The sequence below is a fragment of the Candoia aspera genome, chromosome 3, assembly GCF_035149785.1.
Source record: "Candoia aspera isolate rCanAsp1 chromosome 3, rCanAsp1.hap2, whole genome shotgun sequence".
Lineage (NCBI taxonomy): Eukaryota > Metazoa > Chordata > Lepidosauria > Squamata > Boidae > Candoia > Candoia aspera.
The window spans coordinates 104,972,479-104,991,862 of record NC_086155.1 but is presented as its reverse complement, the minus strand read 5'-3'; the positions used below and the strand labels follow the sequence as shown (position 1 = coordinate 104,991,862).

The following is a 19,384-nucleotide window of genomic DNA, read 5'->3' as shown; positions in this document are numbered from 1 at the left end:
ACTTGTTTTCACCTCTTGAAAGCACAACTGGTATTCTCAAAATTAATAACCAAATAACATTTGAAAGCATGAGTGGAATGCATACATTATTTTAATAAAAACTTGTTATTGCAAAACAAGTAACCTAGAATTATAGCATAAAATAAGAGTTCAGTTCAAGTTCTAGAACTTGCCCAGCATCATATACTGTAGAAGCTCAGTGAAACCATTTCAAAAATATCAAAAAGCAGACATTGGAAACCAGTTTCATTTTGGCATTCAAGTTGTTAAATTCAGAGAACGGATCAACAATTGTGGAGAGCTGAAAAGAACAGAAAGATAAGAATCTTACTGAAAAGGACCTAATAGATTTTCTTCTGAATCAAATTTATGTACTAGAATCAAAGTGTGAAAAGCAGAATTGCAATGCGTTAATATAAAGTAGTAGTCTTTAGGGGTCCAGATCTTCTACACAGAACTTCAGTTTAAAGTATCATTGCAATATTGGTCAGCCTTAGTATTTGCAGTACATTTTTTTCCCATCACTGTATGAATGTCAGAAACAAGAAACTTACATACCTTGCTTTTAGGGAATACTTAAACACATGCTTTCTGTCTCCAAAGTTTGATCAGTGTGGCAGGCTTTCTTTAGGTAAAGCTTTTTCAAAACACATTTGAGATGCATTTTTTGAGCCAAGTCATTCTCCTTTAGCTAAGTGAATACCTTATGTCTGTACCTTTTTTTCACAGCTTAAAATAAAAAATAGATTGCAATTTAAAACATTTATAAAGCTAAAGTACAAAGCAGCAGGATATTTAAAATAAAGTAGAATGAAGGGAAACAACTTGATGTGCAATATGTTTTGTTAACCTTCCTATATTTAGTCCCTGAATTATTTGTTATGGATTAATTACATTCTGCTGTTATACCCAGAAAATGGATGAGGCAAGAATAGATTCTATGCTTAATAGTTTAATAGATTGATCTGAAGCTTGGTGATCTAGGGAACATAGGTTTCAAGATGGGCCTGTCAGTTTTGATCACCTAGGTGTAATCTTCTAGACACTGGGTCATCGAGTGCCCAAGCTCAAAGAAGAGTTTTGGCCATTTTAATTTTTTTTTTCATCCTAAAGATGGAGAATGTATGTCTGCAGCTTTTAAAGTATTCACAGCTAAATCTCTGGCTCAACTACTTTATGGTTCCTGGTTCAGTCCCTACCCATGCTATAGGTCAATGGAAGTGATGCAAGCTAAATTTATCAGAGCACTGTCTGTGTCCCAAGATGTATATCCCATGTGATCTTTTATACTTCTGCAGTGATTCTAATTCTAGATGGCTTCTAGCCCAAAAACAGTAACTATTTTAAAATAAATACTCAGAAACATCAATACAACAAGCATATAAATCTCTCTGAAATAGTATAAAAATCAAATATAGAAGAATCAAATAGATTAGCATTTATACGAATAGCACCAACTAAATGCCCAGTATTTTTCTTGTATACTGGACTCAGATGGTCATCAAAGTAATGTACTGTTAGTTTGAATTTGCTGTTGCTTGTTGTGATATTAAAGTTTCCAAAGAATTAACTGAATTGTAATTGGTATCACAGTAATTTTGCATAATATAAAATTTTAATTTCACTGTATTTTGCCTTAAATTAGATTCTTTTGTAATTTTGCAGTTAACAAGAGTATGTTGAGCTGTATTGTGAGACTTTGAGACTTTCATGGTTTATGCATTCCTAACTTTAGTTTTCTTTTTTTAAGGAATGATAACTTGGATGAATGTGAATGAATAAGGCCACTTCTGCAAATGTAGGGCAGAAGACCAATGGTGCGAACAGTATGGAGCTAATGAACGGACAGACCAGTAATGTTAATATTGTTGCTACTGCTTCAGAGGTAAGGAGAAAATAAAGAATGTCTTGTGTTAACTTAAATAACAACAGAGTAAGTGCATAATGGTCACATATAATGCGCTACAGAAGGGGGGAAAGTTTAAATATTATAGTATGCAGATAATTCCTCTGTGCTGGAGAATTTTCATATACCATTTACAGTATAAAGTGTGTAAACAAACAGGACCAGGACAATATGGTCATTTTATTGTATTTAAAATGATGACTATATTATTTTTTGTAACTAGGAGACTCATGTCTTCTGAATGTACCTTTTGCTGTTTTGGGGGGGTAGGTGTGTACATAATAAAATGAAAATTACATGACTAAAAATGTAGTTTGATCCCATTTGAAACATTTTTATTTGACAAATTCCAAGTTACTTATAAGTTATCAGATAGTATTTGGGTGAAATAATGTGACCATTGCTGATCAAGAGTAGCAAAAAATGTAAAGGAGTGATCAGTAATAGGAAAGCTGTCTCAACAATCAGGGGATAGTGATTCCATCAATACTGTGTCTGCATGTTAATAGCATCTATCAAAATGGAGTACTGTTATTAATTGATTCTTTATGCAAGTTGAATATGCAATATATGTGTGTGAGTGGGGGGAAAGGGAGAAGAGAACATGACTCTTGTATAAGGCTTATATAATATATTTTGATTAGGTTGACACAAGAAATAGAGACTTCAAAAGGTTTCCATGGTTTATTTCCACTGGTATCTGACTTCATTTTTAAAAATGCATTTTACATTTCTGTACAACTGGAATTCAATTCTACCTTTCAAGGTGACATCTTTAGTATTTTTTAAATTTAATAAGTAATTTATTAAACTTATATGCTGCCCTATTCCCAATGACTCTGGGCAGCTCACAACACTCAAACAAAGAAATTATAATTATACTGATAAAAGATGGCAAGAATGACAGACCAGATGGAATGAAGCAAGGGGTCACACTTTCCCTTGACAAAGGCCTGGGTGAAGAGCCAGGTCTTCACAGCTCTTCTAAACAACAGAGTGGGGACCATCCTGATCTTGGAGGGAATCTCACGTCAGAAGACAGATGCTGCTACAGAGAAGATGCACTTCCAGGGTCCCGATAGATTACATTGTTTAATCAAAGGAACCCAGAATGCACCAACCCTGCAAGATAAAATCAGCTGGGCAGATACTATGGGAGACAGGCAGTCCCTCAAGTGACTAGGTCCTATGCCATGTAGGACTTTATAGGTAATGTCCGACACCTTGAATCACATCTGGAAGCAAACTGGCTACCAGTTTGTGACGCAGAAGTGTTACATGGGCATACAAAGGCATGCCCATTACTGCTCACACCAACACAGTCTGGACCATTTGAAGGTTCCAGGTAGTCTTCAAGGGCTGTCCCATATACAGTGCATTGCAGTGGTGAAGCCATGAGGTGACTAGGGCATGAGTGACTGTCTGAAGGGCCCCCGGATTTAGGAAAGGGTACAACTGGTGCACCAGATAGTGATGTACAAAGGCCTTCCTGGCCTTCCAGAGCTGACTCCTGCTCTGCTCTATAAGCAGGAGTTGCAAGTCCAGGAACACCCCCCAGATAGCACACCAACCTTGAAAGGAGAACTACAACCCCATCCAAGGTCAGAGATGGAATATCCCCAGATCTGGGTGGCCCAAATACCCACAGTCACTCTGTCTTGGTAAGATTGAGTTGAAGATGGTTCCTCCCCATCCAAACTCACACAGCCTCCAGGCACTGGGACAACCTTGACAGCCTCACTTGGCTAGCCTGAGGTTGAAAATTTTAATTGGGTATCATCAGCATTTCTTTTTTCAGTGTTATGTTCATACCAACAATGGTGTGAAGTAGAATGATTTGAAAAATAATGACTGACCCAAAATTGTCAGATTAGCTTCTCTAGCTTAATGTGAACTTAAATCTAGGTTTCTGATCATTGTCTAGTATCTTAGTCTATACATATGCTGGTTCTTGGTATCTCTTTCAGGGACCAAAAGTTAATTTTTTTCTAGACAAATTTTCATTTGCCACTTAATTGATACAATGATATGCAAGCAATCTTTCTTAAAAACCACTTAGGAAGTTCTTTAAAAAACGTCTTTGTACTGAGATAACTTATTTCTGCTTGGACAGAAGAGTAGCAGCTCGGAGTCATTAAGTGACAAAGGTTCTACTGAATTGAAGAAAAGCTTTGATGCAGTAGTTTTTGATGTTCTGAAAGTTACACCTGAGGAATATGCTGTAAGTATTTAATATTCCTAATCTAATAGTCTTTTCGTCCTACTTTTGGTAAATTGTAGTGTTTGTGTTTCTGTTTTTCTTCAAGAGAGTTAGGAGAGGACTTGGGGGATACTCTGTATAAGAGGAATACAGAATCCTATAGAAGTCTCCTATACAGTGTGTTAGGAGAATCTGTTGGGAGTACTGTATATGGAACAAACATTTTCTGTCTTTATCAGTTCTGTCCTCTATCAGGATTGACTATTAATATTTGTTAGGGTTAGGGTTAAATTTAATGTAGACTTTCAAGTCAAATCTAAAAAGAGGTTTTCTTGTTATCTACTATGAGGATACCAACAGTATATACAGGAAAATGTCTTGTATCCAGACTTACATGAGCAGAATGTTCCTTGTAGAGTAGGATTTCCCATCACCATCCTTCTCCAAAAGTACTTTTGAGATTCAAAGAGCATTCTGAATGGAGTGGGAAATCCTTTTGTGTTAGCCTGGATGCTAGCAATTCTTGTCTAGTTTTTGCTATGTTAAGAATTGGGCAAAATATATATTAATCCTAGTGTTCTGCCACTATGACTGGTCTTGTTCATTATTTGTTGCAACTATATTTGTATTTAAATAATATTATGCTTTTACCTGTGTGAAAAGGGAAATAAAGATCTTGTGGCCTTTAGAGATTGTTTTTTGAAGTACAGTATGTCAAGCTTCCTTTTTTTAGTCTTTTACTACAGAAAATTCTTGCTTTTAAGGGCTTATTGGAAAAGTGATCACCAATATTTAATCAAGCACAGTTATGACAGAAAAACATTTCATAATTTTTCCCAAGTAGCTGAAGTGTGAAAGCCATATCCCTTACTTTGACTCAATGTATATTGTGGGAATAGTCCTAGCCTTCTCCCCATGCTAAAAAATGGATATAATTGCAACAAATTAAGGTTTATGATATTTTCATACTGTGCTTTGCAAAGTGGCTCTATGCTTTAGAAGATTTCAGGAAGATGGCAGTGAGAATTATCTCTTATCCCATTATATAAATAAGACAGGTAAGAAAAAGACTTTGGACAAAGTTGTCTAATAAGGTATAGCAAATGCATGTGAGAATTTAATTTCCTAATTACAGAATTTTGCACCTTAAATTGGGTATACCTCAACATATTAAATATGTTAATAGTTGTCTCCATTCATTTATGAACACTATGTAGTGATTTCTTCTCAGAACAATGTCTAAAGCATTCAGAGCATAGGTTAAGCGTCATCAACAGGAGCTTAGCCTGGCCTTCTGCATTAGTTACCTAGAAATAAAAGGAGTATGTGCCAAAAGGAACTGTTCTTGATCAGATTTGGTTATGTGAGGTGAAGCCCTTCACAACTCCATTCTTAAAATGGATATTCAGCAAAGCTAATTCCTGATGAGGTTTTGGACACACAGTGAGTATCTTGTAAAATTGAAAACACCAAGTGAAAATATAAACATTATTTTGAAATATATTAACATATGAATGGAGAGTCTGTTTGGTGTAGTAATTAAGGGCTGGATTAGAAACCAGGAGACCCTGAGTTCCAGTCCTCCATTATGCACAAAAGCCAGATTGGTAATTCTGGGCCAGTCACCTTTTCTCAGCCCAAGCCACAACACAGGGTGGTTACTGTGGGGAAAATGGGAGGCAGGAGCATTATGTACACCACCTTGAGCTGTTCAGTATAAAGGCAGGATGTAAATCTAATAAGTGAAAATAAAAATGAATGTCAGTTGCAAAACCAGTAATTAATTATATAAAGGATGCATTTTATAGTAGGGATTCTGTAATTTATTTCAACTCTAAAATTTTAGAGATTTTAAAAATACTTTTTCTATTTCTATACAATTCTAGGCAGTCCATAACATGTACACATTAAAACATTCATTAAAACAATCCAGTATTAATCCTTAGAAAATAATACCTATTTTTCCCCGTGTAAAATCTCCCTAAACTAACATGGTATCTACAAAAGAGGACTGTTATTATCAACTTCCTAAAAGATAAAAAGGTGATGGCTAACTTCACAGGACAAGCTGTTTCAAAATGAGGAAGCTGACAGTGAGAAAGCCATTTTCTGGGTTCCACCCCCAAATCTCTCTAGAGGTGGGCACCTGCAATATCCTATCTCAGATAAACCGCATTGTGCAGCAAATTTTACTTGGAGAAGGTGGTCCCTAAGATAACAAGGCCCAAGGCATAAGCAGCTTTATAGATAATAACAAACTGTTTGAATTGGGCCCAAAAGCTCACTGGCAACCAATGAAGCTTCTGAAGTGTTACTCTGCTGAATTGGTTAGCACCGATCAGCACGCAGGCAGTTGCATTCCCTGCCAGTTTCTGGGTCCCCCCTGGGGCAGCACCATATAGACCACATTGCAGTGATCTAACTGACAAGGGCATGAATCATTATGTTAAGTGCCTCCTGGCCTAGGTACAGGCACAACTGGTAGACCTGTTGATGTTGCCTGAAAGTTCTCCTAGCTACACGTTCCACCTGCTGTTCTGGCAGAAGCCATGAGTTCAGGGGAAAAAAAAAAGAGTGTGCACCACCCCTTTCAGGATAAGTGCAGCCTCATCTAGAAAATAAATGGAACCTCCACAAAAACAGTGTTTCTGTACCAGCAATAGCCCCATCTTGTTGGGATTCAGTCTGTCTTTTCCCTGCTGTCCAGTCCCTCAAAGCCTCCACACATCAGATCAGGACTTCTGTTGCATCCCTTCCACACATGAGATAAAGATGTAAAGCTGGGCATGATCAGCTTGCTTGCTTATTTATTTATTTAATAAATTTATTCACTGCCGATCTCTCCCCAACGGGGGGACTCTGGGCGGCTTACAATAAAACAAGATTAAAACATAAAACCATTACAATTAAAAATACAATAAAAATATAAATATAATAAAATCTACATGGCGAAGAGATCTTAATCAGACCTTCAGTGTGGTAGGTCCCTCCGGATCACTTCATGGCGCTAGCCATCCCCAGGTGTAATTATTTACCCTCCCATTCCAAGCCTGCCCACAAAACCAGGTCTTTAAACTTTTGCGGAAGTCCGGGAGCGAGGGGGCTTGTCTCACCTCTGGGGGAAGGATGTTCCAAAGGGCGGGAGCTACAGCAGAGAAGGCGCGCTTCCGAGACCCCGCTAGATGGAATTCTTTTATAGATGGGGCCCATAACATGCCCTCCCTGCATGACCTGATGGGGCGGGTCGAAGTAATAGGGATGAGACGGTCCCTCATATCCTGGTCCCATGCCATGCAGGGCTTTAAAGGTGATAACCAACACCTTGAATTGGACCCGGAAGCAAACGGGGACCCGGTGGAGCTCACGCAACAAAGGTGTTATGTGTGCAATTCTTGGAGCACCCAAGATTGTCCGCGCGGCCGCATTCTGGACCAGCTGTAGCTTCCGGATATTTTTCAAGGGTAGCCCCATGTAGAGTGCATTACAGTAATCTATATGGGAGATGACCAGGGCATGAGTGACTGTTCGGAGGGCCTCTCGGTCCAGGCAAGGGCGTAACTGGCGCACAACACGAAGTTGCGCAAAGGCCCTCCTGGCCACGACTGCCACCTGCTCTTCAAGCAGGAGTCGTGAATCCAAGAGGACCCCCAAGTTACTCATCGGATCTGTCTGGGGCAGTGCGACCCCATCCAGCGCTAAAGATGACAAGATTGAAGATATCAGACCCCCCAAACTGACAGATGACACACACACACACCGTGATTCCATGTAGCTGTTGAACAGAGTGGGGGAAAGGGCTAAGCCCTGGGGTATACAAGGGCTCAACCATTCCTTCCCCAAGAACATTGACTGGAGTCACCCATTCAGGAAGAAGTTTAACAGTACCTCCAATTCTCAGTCCTCACAGATGGTCCAAAAGGATACCATGGTCAGAAAGACCAGAGAAACTGAAAAGGATGAGGAGATATGTGCCACCTCCCTCCAAGTCCTGCAGCACTATACCCTGTCTATTCCACCAATCCTTGTCTTGTTGCCTAGGCATGTAACTCTTGTATATGTAAAACTGGAGATCAGAGTATGTTTGAATTTCCAATAATGCAAAACAGAATTATTGTTCTTTCACATGCAGGGGCTGTGAAGAAAATGGTTGGAAACTTTGCAGGCATTACTGCAATGACTTTATTTTATATATCAAGCCTGTTTTACCATCTTCAAGAGAGATCAATGGGAGTTATAGTCAGGCAACACAATACTGTGTGGTTCAGCTTCGCAAGGAATAATAGGCTACTGAACATGCTACTGAAACTCTTTTTTATTAGTTTTAATATGCTAAAGCTGGAAGCTGATGGGAACATTTAACTCATTTATGAGCTCCTCTGATTAAAAACAATGCCTAGGTATTCATATTTTTAAATTAACCTTGGGAATTTGTTTTCTGTTATCCTTACATTGCCATTGTTATCCTTATGTTGACTCTTACCCGAGGCATGTTTAGAAGATTCTGAATGTGATAAAGAATGTGTACAAAACATGTGTTCTGAAAAACAGGCAAAGGAAACTGATTGAAATGAAAAACTCAGCATAGTTAGTAGCAAGGAATATTATATTTGTATGCTAGAGTCAAAAAGAACATCCTGGAAGAGGGGCAGTGGCAAAGCATTTCCTTTCTGTTGCCAAAAAAATTGTCTGAACATCTCTATGTCTGTAAAAGGAGTTGAGCTCACAAGTAGAAAAAAGTCAATTTTGCTTTTTGGTAGATTACATTTTTACTGTATTATGAGGCAAAGCAAAACTACAGTCACATTTTCCTTGTAATCAGAACGATTTATACTGTTTTATAACACATACTTAAGTATCTACTGAAATTACCAGTGATGAGGGAATGAAACAGATATGCCACTTTTGACTGCAACTCTGTTGTTGGTAACTCCTGATTCTGCCTTGACTTACAAATGTGCCACAAACAGATGGCATATACAGATTGCTTATAAAAGCTCTGGCAGTTAGGTCTTCCTAAAGGACCTCCTCCTCTACAAACCAGTCCCGGTGGAATTGACTCTTGGAGAAATCTTTCTATCCTGCCACCAGCTATTTAAATGGGAATAACATAAGCCAAAGCTTGTAAAGCAAGAACAAAATCCTCTCTATGTGTCTAGTTTGCATTAGGAATGACAAGCAAAGATTCCTAACTACTGTATAGTGACATGTTGCATTTCTTTATAAATAGTCCTATTAGCAGGTGGTAGCAAAAGTGAGTGGAAATTAAAGGAACCCACAAGAACATTTGTTTGCGGTCAGCTAGAATTCTTAGTAATTCTGCCTGATCACTCTGTGCAAATTGTGAAATTGAGTTATACTTTCTCTTTTGAGTTGTAAGCATTTAAGCTTCTTCCATTAAGGAGTGCTTTCCTGATTTTTTTTCAGGATTGTTCTCATTTCTTCTTTACCCTAGAGTGATAGTTATAATGACTCACTGTAGGTAGGGGAGCATAGAGGTGGCATGCTGTCATTTTGCTAGGAATTGTTCTAACATTGAATAATCAAAAGGAACCCAGTTGTGAAACATGCACTTTGAAGGAACTTAATTATTAATTTTCTTATAACTTTTGTTTAAGGGCCAGATAACACTCATGGATATTCCTGTATTTAAAGCTATTCAACCAGAGGTGAGTGTTCCATACAAATAAAAACCTTTATATAATTTGACAGAAAACAGGTTCCAGTTTTATTATGGTGTTTTCCATATTTCATAACTTTTAAATAGATGGGTGTAGGATGTTGTGCTTTCCTTTTGCTTTAATAGGACTGACATATGAATGGCTAGATAAATAAAACATGTAATGGAATAATTAGATGTATTTTTGCTGTTCAAATATTCTTACAGCTTGTATGGAGGTGGGCCTGAAGCATAGAGAATATTAGGATGACACAGTCCTGAAATTCATTTTAAATAGGCAATGATTATAGCGTTAATTTGGCAACGTCATTAATATCCTTTGTACATGGCCAGAAGTATTGGTGCAAGAGTTTGCCACAATGAAACATGAGTTCCTTTTGTTTACTTCAAAATTAAACATAGTAAGAAATGTTAAGAGCAATGAGCTTGCTCCAAATTCAGCGTAATTAGAAATGATTTCCAACATGTCATGATGTATAATAGATCAAGGGGGCAGGGTGTGATTAGATGACAATGTAGGTACTCTTTGTTGTAAGGTTTGATATATTTCATGTAGAATGAAAGGTCTTTTGGGGCAGAAGCTGAGGGGGATTTGCTCTACCAGGTTAGTTATTATGCTAGTCAGCTAACATGATACCATGTAGGTATCATTTTAGCTGACTTCAACTCAACCCCGGCAAGACAGAGTTGCTTTGAGTCTTTGGCCCCCCAGGCCTGGGTGACATGTCATCTTTGACTCTGGATGGGGCAGCACTCCTCCAAACTGAGCTGGTGTGCAATTTGGGGGGCCTCCTAGACTCACAACTCCTGCTGGAGGAGCAGGTGGCAGCTGTGGCTAAGGGGGTTTTTGCACGGATTCATCTTGTGTGCCGATTGCGCCCTTTCCTGGACTGGGAGGAGAGGTCATGGTCACTCATGCCTTGGTCACTTCCCACTTGGATTACTGCAATGTGCTCTACATAGGGCTGCCTTTGAAGACCACCTGGAAATTACAACTGGTCCAGAATGCAGTGGTGTGTGCAGTGATGAGTGCCCCTAGGTTCACCCACATTACACACCTATTGCACGGGTTTCATTGGCTCCCAGTTTTCTTCTGGGTGCATTTCAAGGTGCTGCTTACTACCTTTAAAGCCCTATATGGCAAGGGACCAGGTTATTTGCAGGACTGCCTCTCCCTAAGGAAGTTTGCCCGTCCAACAGATTAGATAGGGTGGGCATGCTCCTAGTCCCTTCCCTCAAATTTTGCCATCTTACGGGACCTAGGAAGTGTGCCTTTTCTGTGGCAGCCCCTGCCCTTTGGAATACCCTTCCCCATGAAGTTTGGCAGGCCCCCACCCTTTTAACCTTCCGAAAAGCACTCGAGACCTGGCTTTTCCCCCAAGGGCTGGGATAGGGTGAGCCTGGTGAGATGAACTTTTGGGCTGCATGGGAAAGTTTAGCTGAGGTACCTGTCATGAGTGAGGATGGCGAGCAGGGGGCTCCCATCCAGGCTGTAAAGCGCATGCATAGTACTGAGGAATTAGGTGGCCATTCAAAGAGACACAGATCGGGCCCGCCTTAGTCTTTGGGGTTTATATGTCTGGGTTTTCCCATGCTTCTTCAGTTTGTTAGGATTCTCTCTTATGTAGCAGTAAATAAACACTAGAGACCTATTCCTTGTCTCAGCGTGGTTCCTGGCTGTTAGGACAGTACCAGTCTTTTGGTTTTAATATTTTTTTTATTGTGGATAGATGTTATTTTATTTTTTGGTCGTGAGCAGCCCAGAGTTTGGTACAAGATGGGTAGTTATATAAATGTATTAACTAAATAAATAAATATTCTGAAGATTGCTGTCCTCAGATCAGAAATAATTGTTGTCCAGTTTGTGCTATCCTTTGTTCTCTGCTTTTATCATTATATTATTTTATTGTTCTGCGAACTGCTGAGAGTTGTTGAGAGTCAGGCAGTGTAAAAAAATTGACAAATAATTGTGGGTGACAGCATAGTAAAGAACCTTTCCAAGTAAATCATATTTGCTATTCTTTACAATATAAATACATGCACACCCATAATGCTATTCTCTTGCAGTGCAAAGAACATCATGCGGAGCCCCACAAAAATAAGATGTAGTACGAAAAAGAAATAAAAGGCAAGAGATAAGAGAAAGGAAAAGGGAATCTAACTAAATTTAATTTAAACCAGCACCACTCAATGTACCTCTCCATACCTTTGTATCCTTGCAAACCATTTTTGTTTCACCACATCCGTACCCTGATTCATGCAAAAACATCTATTAGTAAAATCACTTTCTTTCCAATGTTTTATTATCCCCATTTCTCTAGTGATGTAAAGAAGGCAAGATCACTGATATAAGGCTTTTATGCCAGTTTTCTGAGTGTTGACCTAAGGAAGTAATTTTAGATCGTAAGGGCATTTTATGAAGAAGGCAAATCTCATAAGAATTTGCCCAAAAATTACATTTCAATCCAAACTTTCTCACAATCTTTTCATATAAAAGGATGTGATGCAAACTGAAGAACATCATAATTCTCTTTGGATACATGTGCAACAAAGTTTGCAGTCTAGGTTGTTTACCTTTATTAATACTTTTAAGAAAAGTAAGAACAAGTCAAACTAGAGAAGTTAACATTGACAGGAGGTTTATTTTTTTAATGTAGGGTGAGAAACACTGAGCATCTTAATAGATACTATAAAAACAAAGGATGACAAATTGCTTACCAATGCAGCATTTTGTTCATAGCTGCTTAAGTTGAAAAGGTGACTTTGCTGCGAAGAAGGTCCTTTGAAGCTGTAATCGCTTATTTGCTTTCTACATATGGCAAGAAAACATACACCATCTTAATGATGCTGATTCCACTTTGCAAGACACCCAGGGTTGATCTGGGCTGTTCTGGCTACTTACAGATTTTTGTCATGTTTCCCATAGTAACCCAAGTGAAGAGAGCAGGGAACTTGGGGTGAACTTGAAGAAAGCTTTAATCCTCCCATCTCTTCAAAGTGTCAGACATTACTTGGCTTTCTTTTGAGTCACTGCCTTGTAGATTGGGGTTGGGGGGGAGCTGCAAGCAGTTTCTTTTCTTTTTCTGTGGACTGGAGCATTAGGTGATTTTTATTGCTTCAGGTCTGCTTCTGTCTCTCTCTCACACACACACACAGACATACCTGCACACACAGAGGCACAGTCTTCAGCCTCATGTTCCTGGTACCTACCTGTAGGCATTGTTTAGAATATATTTTGCCATGTCCTCAACTTAAACCACTACAGCAACATATAGCAGTGGTTTCAGCTACTGGAAGAAATGCCTGATTATAAAATTGCAAGCATGCTGTCTTTTCACAATCACAATTAGCATTAATTTTTTTAAAACCAGCCAAGGAATGGCGGCTTGGCATATTGCAGCTGTCTGTTTATAACAACTGTTCACATTTTTTACAGACTCCAAAATTCATGTAGTATATTCTAGGAATGTGTATTGGGAAGGGAAGTGCTAGAAACTTTATTTCCTTTTTGCCTGCAGTGGGGATGAAGGGATTTTTGCTTGCTTTAGGACCAGCTTGTGGAGGAGCCCCTGTTAATTGCTGTTTTGCACTATCCTGTTGATCAGTTGAAGAGAGAACACTAATTGGCTCATATGTTCCCTGCTTCTTTTCTGCATTGCAAGATCTGCTGAAGTAAAGATTATTGTTTCAAAATATTTGTGTTGGGGATTTTAAATAATGCTCTATGGCAATGCCCTTATTTGATATGAGTGAATATAACTTTGTAACTTGCTTTCTGCAATTTTGCTGATTTTTAAGAAGTTTGAGATACTGAATTGAGCTATTTTCCAAAATAATCCAGATAATCAGGAAGTAATGTAGTCCCCTGTTGAAAGCTATTGAAAAACAATGCAAGTGATGAAAATTATTTCTTTAGAATATTTATTTGTTTATTTATTCAGTTGATTTATATAGCTACCCATCTTGACATATTAGTACATTAAAAAAAATCTGTGTGAATTTATCTCCTGTGTCCATCTAATGCAAAATCTCTCATATAGAAACTCCCTCTCAATCTTCTGAGGACAAAAGGGGCAGAATTTTCTTTTCAGATTTACAGATACTTAAATGTTATTGCAAAATCAAATATGGAGATTTCTAGACATAGACAAATAGTAAAAAAAATTGCTAAAAACATTAGCATATTTTGAATTCCTGCTGATTTTGGGATCCAGTCTTCGATTCTCAAATCTAGTACATGATTGCCTTTTACCAGAATAAAAACAGATTATTTTGCTTAATGGTACTGTAAGCATTTAGGTACTATACCAGAACAATTTTATTTTGACAGTTCAAGATTTTCAGAGTTATCTCTTACCTGATAACTTTCTCACATTAGGTAAGTTTTGTTACATGCTCTACCCTACAGTAGGTAATAAAAATAAGAGGCTATTTAAAAGAGTAATGGTACTTTAATGTTTAACTATTGGAAAATAAATAATTCTTCAACAAGCTCCTGTCTTCTTTCAGTGATCTTACTCTCCTCTTGCAGTTCTTCATGATTTCCCCTCCATTCTCTCCTTATTTTATCTTGTCCTTCCTAGTTTGAAGAGTGTTTCCAGTTCTGGATTGCAGACAAACTCTAGACCATTCAGGCATTATGAATCTGGAGCACTGATCAGGTGAGCACACTGGATAACTCCTGCCTCAGTGTTGCTCCAGTGATGTTGAGTCCTATGAAGGTATTCATGTGTTCAGCTCAAATGTCTACAGGAGAGAATTTTCATTGTGTTCCACATGAGCTGGGGTGCAGACACTTCTGTCCAGTCATCTGTGCTAAATACATGAATGCTGCAGGAAAGCCAACATCATTTCAGTGACATTGATAGGGGATGATACTGAGCTGAACTCTTACGGGTAAATACTCCAGTTTACATAATGTCTGAATGGGGCTACCTTTACACAGTTAGTTTGTTACTGAAAAGTCCATTTTTTTAAAAACAAATTCATGAGGATCAGATGAAGACAAGGTTTATACAGAAGGCAGCAAGTTATGGCTTGCTGTTATATAGGAATCAGGCTAATGATAATGCTTATTTACTAACATGCATTGGCTGAATACATTAGAGAATAGCAATTATTTCTGGTTTTCATAACTTGAGAATAATAGTGGAAAATTACACAGTTAGACATATTTAAATATTAAAAACAAGGATGTACAAGTTAGTTCAGATTTCATGTTCTCTATTGCACACTTAATGAATTATCTCCATTTAAAAAATACTATTTAATGGAAAATTGTAAATGAAGCAAAGTAAATGTTATTATGCTTCTGCAGACTCAAAGATTCCCACATTGCTAAAGACATGGCATTGTTCAAATTATGTTAGAACTCATAGTACTTTAACAAAAAGCATGCTCAGAATTAACCTGTATATCTAGCAAATCAGCCTTACTGATAATATTAGGAAAAATGTAAATAACATTTTTTTCATTAATAAAAGAAAAACATCACATTTTGTTTCGAAATCCATACACTTATATTATTTCCTTCATTGTTAATCTAGGAACTGTCAAGCTGTGGTTGGAATAAAAAGGAAAAATACAGTTCAGCACCAAATGCAGTCGCTTTTACAAGAAGATTCAACCATGTAAGTTTCCAGACTAACTATATACGTCATAATAATGTGCAATTAATAAAACCATGTGATCTATTTCTTTTGTCTAAATCTTAGCAGCCTTTAACAAATTTCTTTTTGTTAAAGACGGGTATCTCTGTACTCTTCTCTCCCACCCACATCCCCATCCTGGATGAGGTTGCATATCAAAAAGCAGAGTGAACATATATCTCTATCCATCTGAATGAACAGAATGAATCTATGCTAACTGAACTGAAACATGACTGAAATATTCATAGTAAGGGATTAATTCGCATCTTTTTAAGTGACCCTGTTGCTAAATAGAATATTTCAAGTGATTTTATAATGTGAAAATTATTGACTGATTATTAAAGTAATTCCACATTTTAGTATAGTAATATAACTTTATGGATTGGTCAGTTGACCATATCAAAAAGTTGGGCATCAGCCACAATAAAATATAGTACCAAAAACAGGTAAGATGCAATAAGATAAGGTAAAATATACTACACATTTTAGTAGCACTACCACCACTTCCTTTTTGTATATATTTTAATACAGATCTTTTGTTTTCAGGTAAGTTTTTGGGTTGTTAGAGAGATTCTTCATGCACAGACATTAAAAATAAGAGCTGAAGTCCTAAGCCACTATATTAAAACTGCTAAGGTAAGAAAATCTTTTTTGAGAGCAGTTTTGAACTTTAAAACTTCATTTCAAAAATCTATTACAACTTTGGTTCCATTATTTATGACATGAGAAGATTATTATTGTTATCAGTTATAGAAATTACAATTTATGATAGTGATTCCTGATTATTGTACGAAAGAGAAGTAGTAAGTTATGATATTGCTAATGAGGTTGAACCTGTTCCTCTGAAACTGACAGTGCATATGTTGAACCAACCCCAAATTAATCGCATTTGTAAATAAGTATGTGTTAAAAAGTGCACAATTCTTTCTGGCTTCTACCTTTTGAATAATGGAAATCTTAATTTGTTGGTTGCAAGTTTCTCTTGATCACATAATGCATTCAACAAGTATTTGTTGATGAAGTCATTAACAGTATTGAAATTTGCTCATAAAATGTATTGATATTGATGTCTTGTGGGCTTTTTATATATGATCAGTCACCAAAATAATATTTTGTCTGCTCTGCTGGAATTTTAAAATTATTTTCTATTTGCAGAAGGTTTTTTTTTAGATTTCATTTCTTATGTCAATGTATTTTTGTTATCAAAGCTCTCCAAATAGAAATGTGTAACTTCTAGTGGTATCATGGATAGTTTATAAATAAATAATAATAATAAATTTGGTGAGGATGTTAAAATCTGAACCATAGCTAAGTGAGCAGGTAGACTATGGCAGACTCATGCTTCTACTCTACATTTCTGTATTATTTTTTTCCCCAACTTTGTTTCTCTACTTTAAGTAATACTAACCTTAATTAAAAGAGGTATAAGGAAGGAGTGTGCTGCTGATTTCTTAACCTAAAGAAGTGATTGTTGTTCATTCTGCCCTAGGCCAAGCTAGGTTACGCACAAATATTACATCTAGGTATCTGTTTGCAGAGGGGCATAAACAGGATCTACATTTCCCCATGCCCCTCTCCTGCCCAGACCCTAACACTCCCAAATATATTCCCTCAAATATTTTGGGGGATCCTGGTGATAGAGTGGGTTGTGGCAAGGGGCTGAGGGGAGAGGAAATGATTGTGGAAGAATTAGTAGAGATGCTTTCTGTTCCACTCTCAATCAGTGCTTTGTCCCACTCTCTCTCTTCTCCCCTGATCAGCAAATATTCATGTCAGCAGAATTTCTCAATCCTCAAAAGAACATTATTTTGAGAAACCAAGGGCAGGCAAAGAGAGAAAGGGTTTGAATGTTTCTGCTTGGATCCAGCCAAACCTAGATTGTATGGAACAGAATGGCTCTGAAGCTTTATAATTCAGTTTTATAGTTCTTTGGCAGTTTTATTTTGGCTGAATTATCAGTTATCATTTGGTTGTGTCCATTCGTTATTGTGCATTCCTCTTAGAACATTGTTCAGAGGTTTATGATTTAACTGTAGTAAACAATTATCTGATATTGAGCTTCCTTTTCTGTTTTTGTCCTCAGAAACTTTATGAACTAAATAATTTACATGCTCTTATGGCTGTGGTGTCTGGATTGCAAAGTGCCCCCATCTTCAGGTTGACTAAAACATGGGCGGTGAGTGAATTACACTAAATAATTGCTTTTTTATTAATGATTAATAGAACATCAATTATAGAAGGAGCAGACCTACCTAATGGACTCTATAGGCAACTGTGGTATAAAGAAACAAAAGAAATGAAAGTGAAGGAATATATTATAAGACAAAGCTTGTTAAAAATCTGGCATCTTTTGAAAGTAAGGAAAAGTCTTTTGGTCTCACCATTAGCATCACTGTCAAGTGCTTTTTACTCTAAGGACAACTACAGTAAGAAAGATTTGATCAAATAAGCCAATATGATATATTCAGATTCAGAAAACAGTTTAAAGACACAACAAGAACTGCTCCATGAAGGAAGGAACTACAATGATTAATGTATTTGCAAATAACTGGAAAGATAAAAAGCAATCTTAAAAAAGAACTGTGGAGGAGAAAGATGACAGAATTTGAAACACTTATACAAAACCAATATCACTTATTAGGTTGTATCTGTAAATTGTTACTGAAAAATGATACAGAGACAACAAATTGAAAATTGCATGATAACATAGATTCAAAATTTCAAAGAAGTAATTACAGTGGATCAGGGGAAGAGCTATGGAAAAATCAGTAAAATTGACTCCAAGCTATAATTTAATTGATATAAAATGTTTTATAGATAGTATATAACTCAGTTGATGATTTTCAAGATGGACAAATCATATAACAATAAATGCTGGAAATGGTAATCCTAACAAAGAAGGAACAATCTATCATATATGGTGGTTAATGCAAAAAATAAAATTCAAAAGTACTGGGAAGATATACATGAAAATATTTAGGGAATTTTGAAAATAAAATTTGAATTGAAACCCCAGATACTTTTATTAGGAACGATTCCTTAGAGTGTAAATGAAAAGTATCATAATTTATTAAAATATAGGCTGACAGCTACAAGAATCATTTTGGCATTATATTGGAAAAAAGAAATCTTGCCAATGATACACGATTGTGATAATACATGGCAATGGAGAAACTGACTATATATATTCAGAACAGATGTCTAACCAAATTTAAGCAGGAATGGCTCCCTTATATACAACATATTACAGCAAGGCAAGCTTGTAGAATATGGCTTTTGTAGAAAGAAGTTGATTTTAAAAGCTGCTGAAAAAATGATTGAAATACATATGAACAACAACTATAAAATTTTAAGCAAAATATAAATATCTGAGTAGTAATCAGTGATTGAGGGGAAAAAATGAAAAGAAGGGGTAAGTGTACTATTGAACGCTTCTTTTTGCGATGTATTTTTTCACAACACTCTTAATCTTCTTGCATCACTGTACTTTTATACAGTGTTTATGCAGTAATAAAACTAATCAAATGCTTTACAAAAAAACAATTGTTTTTTCTTTCTTAGTTACCAATAAACCTTGAGAATAGAGCCATATGTAGCAGTAGTGGTTTGGATGACCATATATAAGGGCTGTGCCAATTCTTCAAAAGAGGTGCCTTACAATGTACTGTATAGAAGCAAAGCACCAAATGAATAAGTCAGCTTACTGTGTAGCTATGAGAATCTGGAAAAAGATATGGCTGCTTTATTGTTTTAAAGATAAATCTTTATATGCACTTCTCCATGTTGTGAACTACCTTTTTCATTTGTCCAGACCTAAAGTATGTTATAAGAACTTGTTTGTGCCTTTAGTGGTTTTATGTATCTGAATATTCTGTTGTCCAGATTAATTCATTAGTCTGCTGAAGCTTGCAAAATGGCCACCAAGAGGAGTGCTGCAGATACCTGAAACTGAA

At 36.9% G+C, this 19,384-nt stretch overlaps 1 protein-coding gene across 3 annotated transcripts in view; it reads left to right on the top strand.

The window, feature by feature from the left end:
• Positions 1 to 1,754: 1,754 nt before the first annotated feature.
• RALGPS2 (Ral GEF with PH domain and SH3 binding motif 2) overlaps positions 1,755 to 19,384 on the top strand; it is a 76,442-nt gene continuing 58,812 nt past the window's right edge. For all 3 annotated transcript variants that reach the window (XR_010067599.1, XM_063298478.1, XM_063298477.1), the window contains exons 1-6: positions 1,755 to 1,885; positions 4,020 to 4,127; positions 9,722 to 9,772; positions 15,330 to 15,413; positions 15,978 to 16,067; positions 17,515 to 17,607. Coding sequence is in view for 2 of the 3 variants with exons in the window: in XM_063298478.1 (XP_063154548.1) it covers positions 1,775 to 1,885; positions 4,020 to 4,127; positions 9,722 to 9,772; positions 15,330 to 15,413; positions 15,978 to 16,067; positions 17,515 to 17,607 (537 nt within the window). In the remaining variant the exon portion in view is untranslated. The remainder of the gene's footprint in view (positions 1,886 to 4,019; positions 4,128 to 9,721; positions 9,773 to 15,329; positions 15,414 to 15,977; positions 16,068 to 17,514; positions 17,608 to 19,384) is intronic.